The 8,490-nt window shown below is 40.9% G+C and overlaps 1 protein-coding gene across 1 annotated transcript in view; it reads right to left on the reverse strand.

Annotated features, from left to right (window-relative positions):
• The window catches only part of LOC137625482 (uncharacterized), a 7,567-nt gene extending 18 nt beyond the window's left edge, over positions 1-7,549 (reverse strand). The window contains exons 1-7 of the mRNA XM_068356393.1: positions 7,539-7,549; positions 5,265-5,828; positions 4,575-5,139; positions 4,024-4,427; positions 3,101-3,343; positions 2,710-2,997; positions 1-2,446 (exon numbers count right to left, since the gene is read on the reverse strand). The exon at positions 1-2,446 is cut by the window's left edge and continues 18 nt beyond it. Of these exons, the coding sequence (XP_068212494.1) occupies positions 1-2,446; positions 2,710-2,997; positions 3,101-3,343; positions 4,024-4,427; positions 4,575-5,139; positions 5,265-5,828; positions 7,539-7,549 (4,521 nt within the window). The remainder of the gene's footprint in view (positions 2,447-2,709; positions 2,998-3,100; positions 3,344-4,023; positions 4,428-4,574; positions 5,140-5,264; positions 5,829-7,538) is intronic.
• Between the last annotated feature and the right edge of the window lie 941 nt (positions 7,550-8,490).

Consider the following 8,490-nt stretch of genomic DNA (forward strand, 5'->3'; position numbering starts at 1 on the left):
GCCATCGCCCTTGGGTACCAGATGACTTTGGCTTTTGGTGGAAGATGACTTTGACTTTAGGTACAAGATGACATCGTCCTTGGGTACAAGATGACTCTGGGTTTTGGTGGAAGATGACTTCAACTTTAGGTACAAGATGCCATCGCCCTTGGGTACCAGATGACTTGGGCTTTGAGTGGAAGATGATTTTGACTTTAGGTACAAGATGACATCGTCCTTGGGTACCAGATGACTTTGGCTTTTGGTGGAAGATGACTTTGACTTCAGGTACAAGATGTCATCGTCCTTGGGTACCAGATGACTTGGGCTTTGAGTGGAAGATGATTTTGACTTTAGGTACAAGATGACATCGTCCTTGGGTACCAGATGACTTTGGCTTTTGGTGGAAGATGACTTTGACTTCAGGTACAAGATGTCATCGTCCTTGGGTACCAGATGACTTGGGCTTTGAGTGGAAGATGATTTTGACTTTAGGTACAAGATGACATCGTCCTTGGGTACCAGATGACTTGGGCTTTGAGTGGAAGATGATTTTGACTTTAGGTACAAGATGACATCGTCCTTGGGTACAAGATGACTCTGGGTTTTGGTGGAAGATGACTTCAACTTTAGGTACAAGATGCCATCGCCCTTGGGTACCAGATGACTTGGGCTTTGAGTGGAAGATGATTTTGACTTTAGGTACAAGATGACATCGTCCTTGGGTACCAGATGACTTTGGCTTTTGGTGGAAGATGACTTTGACTTCAGGTACAAGATGTCATCGTCCTTGGGTACCAGATGACTTGGGCTTTGAGTGGAAGATGATTTTGACTTTAGGTACAAGATGACATCGTCCTTGGGTACCAGATGACTTGGGCTTTGAGTGGAAGATGATTTTGACTTTAGGTACAAGATGACATCGTCCTTGGGTACCAGATGACTTGGGCTTTGAGTGGAAGATGATTTTGACTTTAGGTACAAGATGACATCGTCCTTGGGTACCAGATGACTTGGGCTTTGAGTGGAAGATGATTTTGACTTTAGGTACAAGATGACATCGTCCTTGGGTACCAGATGACTTGGGCTTTGAGTGGAAGATGATTTTGACTTTAGGTACAAGATGACATCGTCCTTGGGTACCAGATGACTTGGGCTTTGAGTGGAAGATGATTTTGACTTTAGGTACAAGATGACATCGTCCTTGGGTACCAGATGACTTTGGCTTTTGGTGGAAGATGACTTTGACTTCAGGTACAAGATGTCATCGTCCTTGGGTACCAGATGACTTGGGCTTTGAGTGGAAGATGATTTTGACTTTAGGTACAAGATGACATCGTCCTTGGGTACCAGATGACTTTGGCTTTGAGTGGAAGATGATTTTGACTTTAGGTACAAGATGACATCGTCCTTGGGTACAAGATGACTCTGGGTTTTGGTGGAAGATGACTTCAACTTTAGGTACAAGATGCCATCGCCCTTGGGTACCAGATGACTTGGGCTTTGAGTGGAAGATGATTTTGACTTTAGGTACAAGATGACATCGTCCTTGGGTACCAGATGACTTTGGCTTTTGGTGGAAGATGACTTTGACTTCAGGTACAAGATGTCATCGTCCTTGGGTACCAGATGACTTGGGCTTTGAGTGGAAGATGATTTTGACTTTAGGTACAAGATGACATCGTCCTTGGGTACCAGATGACTTTGGCTTTGAGTGGAAGATGATTTTGACTTTAGGTACAAGATGACATCGTCCTTGGGTACCAGATGACTTTGGCTTTGAGTGGAAGATGATTTTGACTTTAGGTACAAGATGACATCGTCCTTGGGTACCAGATGACTTTGGCTTTTGGTGGAAGATGACTTTGACTTCAGGTACAAGATGTCATCGTCCTTGGGTACCAGATGACTTGGGCTTTGAGTGGAAGATGATTTTGACTTTAGGTACAAGATGACATCGTCCTTGGGTACAAGATGACTCTGGGTTTTGGTGGAAGATGACTTCAACTTTAGGTACAAGATGACATCGTCCTTGGGTACCAGATGACTTTGGCTTTGAGTGGAAGATGATTTTGACTTTAGGTACAAGATGACATCGTCCTTGGGTACCAGATGACTTTGGCTTTTGGTGGAAGATGACTTTGACTTCAGGTACAAGATGTCATCGTCCTTGGGTACCAGATGACTTGGGCTTTGAGTGGAAGATGGTTTTGACTTTAGGTACAAGATGACATCGTCCTTGGGTACCAGATGACTTTGGCTTTGAGTGGAAGATGATTTTGACTTTAGGTACAAGATGACATCGTCCTTGGGTACCAGATGACTTTGGCTTTTGGTGGAAGATGACTTTGACTTCAGGTACAAGATGTCATCGTCCTTGGGTACCAGATGACTTTGGCTTTTGGTGGAAGATGACTTTGACTTTAGGTACGAGATGTCATCGTCCTTGGGTACCAGATGACTATGGCTTTTGGTGGAAGATGATTTTGACTTTAGGTATCAGATGTCATCGTCCTTGGGTACCAGATGACTTTGGCTTTTGGCGGAAGATGATTTTGACTTTAGGTACAAGATGACATCGTCCTTGGGTACCAGATGACTTTGGGTTTTGGTGGAAGATGATTTTGACTTTAGGTACGAGATGTCATCGTCCTTGGGTACCAGATGACTTTGGCTCTTGGTGGAAGATGATTTTGACTTTAGGTACCAGATGTCATCGTCCTTGGGTACCAGATGACTTTGGCTTTTGGTGGAAGATGATTTTGACTTAGGTACGAGATGTCATCGTCCTTGGGTACCAGATGACTTTGGCTCTTGGTGGAAGATGATTTTGACTTTAGGTACCAGATGTCATCGTCCTTGGGTACCAGATGACTTTGGCTTTTGGTGGAAGATGATTTTGACTTTAGGTACGAGATGTCATCGTCCTTGGGTACCAGATGACTTTGGCTCTTGGTGGAAGATGACTTTGACTTTAGGTACGAGATGTCATCGTCCTTGGGTACCAGATGACTTTGGCTTTTGGTGGAAGATGATTTTGACTTTAGGTACGAGATTGTCATCGTCCTTGGGTACCAGATGACTTTGGCTCTTGGTGGAAGATGATTTTGACTTTAGGTACGAGATGTCATCGTCCTTGGGTACCAGATGACTTTGGCTCTTGGTGGAAGATGACTTTGACTTTAGGTACGAGATGTCATCGTCCTTGGGTACCAGATGACTTTGGCTCTTGGTGGAAGATGACTTTGACTTTAGGTACGAGATGTCCTCGTCCTTGGGTACCAGATGACTTTGGCTTTTGGTGGAAGATGACTTTGACTTTAGGTACGAGATGTCATCGTCCTTGGGTACCAGATGACTTTGGCTTTTGGTGGAAGATGATTTTGACTTTAGGTACAAGATGTCATCGTCCTTGGGTACCAGATGACTTTGGCTTTTTGGTGGAAGATGATTTTGACTTTAGGTACAAGATGTCATCGTCCTTGGGTACCAGATGACTTTGGCTTTTGGTGGAAGATGACTTTGACTTTAGGTACAAGATGTCATCGTCCTTGGGTACCAGATGACTTTGGCTTTTGGCGGAAGATGATTTTGACTTTAGGTACAAGATGTCATCGTCCTTGGGTACCAGATGACTTTGGCTTTTGGCGGAAGATGATTTTGACTTTAGGTACAAGATGTCATCGTCCTTGGGTACCAGATGACTTTGGCTTTTGGCGGAAGATGATTTTGACTTTAGGTACAAGATGTCATCGTCCTTGGGTACCAGATGACTTTGGGCTTTTGGCGGAAGATGATTTTGACTTTAGGTACAAGATGTCATCGTCCTTGGGTACCAGATGACTTTGGCTTTTGGCGGAAGATGATTTTGACTTTAGGTACAAGATGTCATCGTCCTTGGGTATCAGATGACTTTTGGCTTTTGGCGGAAGATGATTTTGACTTTAGGTACAAGATGTCATCGTCCTTGGGTACCAGATGACTTTGGCTTTTGGTGAAAGATGACTTTGACTTTAGGTACGAGATGTCATCGTCCTTGGGTACCAGATGACTTTGGCTTTTGGAGGAAGATGACTTTGACTTAGGTACGAGATGTCATCGTCCTTGGGTACCAGATTACTTTGGCTTTTGGTGGAAGATGATTTTGACTTTAGGTACAAGATGTCATCGTCCTTGGGTACCAGATGACTTTGGGTTTTGGTGGAAGATGGTTTTGACTTTAGGTACGAGATGTCATCGTCCTTGGGTACCAGATGACTTTGGCTTTTGGAGGAAGATGACTTTGACTTTAGGTACGAGATGTCATTGTCCTTGGGTACCAGATGACTTTGGGTTTTGGTGGAAGATGATTTTGACTTTAGGTACGAGATGTCATCGTCCTTGGGTACCAGATTACTTTGGCTTTTGGTGGAAGATGATTTTGACTTTAGGTACAAGATGTCATCGTCCTTGGGTACCAGATGACTTTGGTTTTGGTGGAAGATGGTTTTGACTTTAGGTACGAGATGTCATCGTCCTTGGGTACCAGATGACTTTGGGTTTTGGAGGAAGATGACTTTGACTTTAGGTACGAGATGTCATTGTCCCTTGGGTACCAGATGACTTTGGGTTTTGGTGGAAGATGGTTTTGACTTTAGGTACGAGATGTCATCGTCCTTGGGTACCAGATTACTTTGGCTTTTGGAGGAAGATGACTTTGACTTTAGGTACGAGATGTCATTGTCCTTGGGTACCAGATGACTTTGGGTTTTGGTGGAAGATGATTTTGACTTTAGGTACGAGATGTCATCGTCCTTGGGTACCAGATGACTTTGGGTTTTGGTGGAAGATGATTTTGACTTTAGGTACGAGATGTCATTGTCCTTGGGTACCAGATGACTTTGGCTTTTGGAGGAAGATGATTTTGACTTAAGGTACGAGATGTCATCGTCCTTGGGTACCAGATGACTTTGGCTTTTGGAGGAAGATGATTTTGACTTAAGGTACGAGATGTCATCGTCCTTGGGTACCAGATGACTTTGGCTTTTGGAGGAAGATGATTTTGACTTTAGGTACGAGATGTCATCGTCCTTGGGTACCATATGACTTTGGCTTTTGGCGGAAGATGATTTCGACTTTAGGTACAAGATGACATCGTCCTTGGGTACCAGATGACTTTGGCTTTAGGTGGGAGATGACTTTGACTTTAGGTACGAGATGTCATCGTCCTTGGGTACATGATGACTTTGGCTTTTGGTGGAAGAGGATTTTGACTTTAGGTACGAAATGTCATCGTCCTTGGGTACCAGATGACTTGGGCTTTTGGTGGAGAGGATTTTGACTTTAGGTACGAAATGTCATCGTCCTTGGGTACCAGATGACTTGGGCTTTTGGTGGAAGATGATTTTGACTTTAGGTACGAGATGACATAGTTCTTGGGTACCAGATGACTTTGGCTTTTGGTGGAAGATGATTTTGACTTTAGGTACGAAATGTCATCGTCCTTGGGTACCAGATGACTTTGGCTTTTGGTGGAAGATGATTTTGACTTTAGGTACGAAATGTCATCGTCCTTGGGTACCAGATGACTTTGGCTTTTGGTGGAAGATGATTTTGACTTTAGGTACGAAATGTCATCGTCCTTGGGTACTAGATGACTTTGGCTTTTGGTGGAAGATGTTTTTAACTTTACGTACAAGATGTCATCGTCCTTGGGTACATGATGACTTTGGCTTTTGGTGGAAGATGATTTTGACTTTAGGTACGAGATGTCATCGTCCTTGGGTACTAGATGACTTGGGCTTTTGGTGGAAGATGTTTTTAACTTTACGTACAAGATGTCATCGTCCTTGGGTACAAGATGACTTGGGCTTTGGGTGGAAGATAACTTCGACTTCAGGTACAAAAGGACTTCATTTTTTGGGTACCAGATCTGTTGGGCTTTTGGTGGATGATGACTTCGACTTTAGGTACAATATCTCATCGCCCTTGCATAAAAGATGACTCGAGCCTTTAGTGGAAGATGACTTTGACTTTAGGTACAAGATGCCATCGCCCTTGGGTACCAGATATCTTGGCTTTTGGTAGAAAATGACTTTGACTTTAGGTACAAGATATCTTTTAAGCTTCGTATTGGGGTGCCAAAAGACATGGGTTTTGGGTACGTGATGAATCAGTCTTTAGGTATAAGGTGACTTAAAATTTATAGTACATATCGATAAAAGAAGACTTTAGAATCAATTTGCAATATGCCAACGGCTTTTACATATAGAAAAAATTAATCTTTGGATAGAAAATTACTTGAAATCTGGGTTCAAGAAGTCACACACTTTGAGTACAAGATTGCTTCATTTTTGGGTGGAAGATAGCTTCATTTTACCATACAAAATTACTATAGATCTTTGTGTTGAATATGATACAGACTTTAGGTAAAAGATGACTATGGTTCCAGATATAAGGTGACTTAGATTTTGATTTAGAGGAATTGAACTTCAGGTAAAAGAAAGGTTTCATTTTGTTATTAAAATCAACTTGAATTTTGTGTTATTCAATATTAAACTTGAAATATTCGATAGGCTTATCTTAAAATCCCTCCTCTCTCTCTCTCTCTCTCTCTCTCTCTCTCTCTCCTCGTCTCTCTCTCTCTCTCTCTCTCTAGATATATTGGTTTCTTTTACTGATCTAATTTATAGAATAATTTTTCTATTGTGAATCTCTCTCTCTCTCTCTCTCTCTCTCTCTCTCTCTCTCTCATCAAATATATTGGTTTCTTTAACTTGTCTATTTCCCAGCATAATCTCTCTCTCTCTCTCTCTCTCTCTCTCTCTCTCTCTCTCTCTCTCTCTCTAAATAAATCTATTTCTTTTACTGATCTATTTCCCAGTGTATTTCTACTATGAATATCTATTAGTAGTAGTAGTAGTAGCAGTAGTAGCAGAAGTAGTAGTAATAGTAGACTACCAGTAAATTCACCAGAAACACCCCAATTGCCAAAATCATAGCAGACTCGCCCCATGTTTTGTGTCGCATCCTTTGATAAGAGTAGCATGTTGTACGAGCAATTGCACAAGCAATTTAATGCTTACTGCTTATTACCTTCATTTAGCGCGTCATTCTTGGAACAATTTTGCCTAATGGCAGTACCATAAACGTTTCGCCTGGCTGGATATTTATATCAGAGGTCAGAATACTAGAACGAGGCTTTTAGTCACTGTGTAATTTACTAAGAGCATTGTTGTTTTCTTTGCTTGGGATTGGTTCTTGTTGGGCTTAATGGATTGGCGTGGGTGCATACATATATACACACACATTCACATACACACATACATATACACACATACATACACACAAAGATACACACACACGCACACGCACACACAGACTCATTTACATGCATATATACATGCTACTATGATCCCAGCTATCCAATAATTATATATATATATATATATATATATATATATATATATACTATATATATATATATATATATATATATATATATATATATATATATGTGTGTGTTTATATATATATATATATATATATATACACACACCTCTAGCCATCAACATCCACACCCATCGCTCATGATGATTTGAGAAATGATTTGAAGCCAAGACGAAGATTTTCTTCGGTAAACGAAGTTTGAAGATCCTCTAACGACGAGAAATAGTTCGCATTTCAAGATGCCGTGAGGAAGGAGTCAGTAGGCGATGATTGGTAAAACGAGACTCTCGCTTCTCATTAGAGTGAAGTGTTGAGTTTCCCTTTCCGAAAATCAACAAAGCTCCGTAAAAAAAAAAAAAAAAAAAAAAAAAAAAAAAAAAAAAATTCTTATTGGTGTGGGAGTGTATGAGAGGGTATGGGAAGCACTTAGGGCATTGTTTTGCATTGTTTGTGGCATATGGGAAATAATACAACATTGAATGTGCTAAATGTATTAGCTATTCATTTGACTGTGGCAGTGTGTGGGGGGGGTGCATTGCTAATGCCTTGAGCTTAATATCATTCATCCCATTTTAATTTCTATCTTTTACATGTCCTCCCACTTAAAACCCTTTTACCCCCAAAGGACGTACTGGTACATTTCACAAAACTCATCCCTTTACCCCCAAAAGACGTACTGGTACGTTTCACAAAACTTATCCCTTTACCCCCATGGACGTACCGGTACGTTCTTGCAAAAAACTGCTATTCATATTTTTTTTGCATATTTTTTATATTTTTTTGAGAACCTTCAGCCATTTTCCAAGAGAATGAGACAAACCAGACCTCTCTATGACGAAAATTAAGGCTGTTAGAGCAATTAAAAAAAAATATACTGCAAAATGTGCTTGAAAAAAAAATAACCCCTGGGGGTTAAGGGTTGGAAAGTTCCCAAAAAGACTGCTATATATTTACATTTTTTTTTTTTTTGCATATTTTTTTTATAATTTTTTGAGAAAGTTCAGGCATTTTCCAAGAGAATGAGACCAACCTGACCTCTCTATGACGTAAATTAAGGCTGTTAGAGCAATTTTTAAAAAATAT

Source organism: Palaemon carinicauda, chromosome 32 (assembly GCF_036898095.1).
Source record: "Palaemon carinicauda isolate YSFRI2023 chromosome 32, ASM3689809v2, whole genome shotgun sequence".
NCBI lineage: Eukaryota > Metazoa > Arthropoda > Malacostraca > Decapoda > Palaemonidae > Palaemon > Palaemon carinicauda.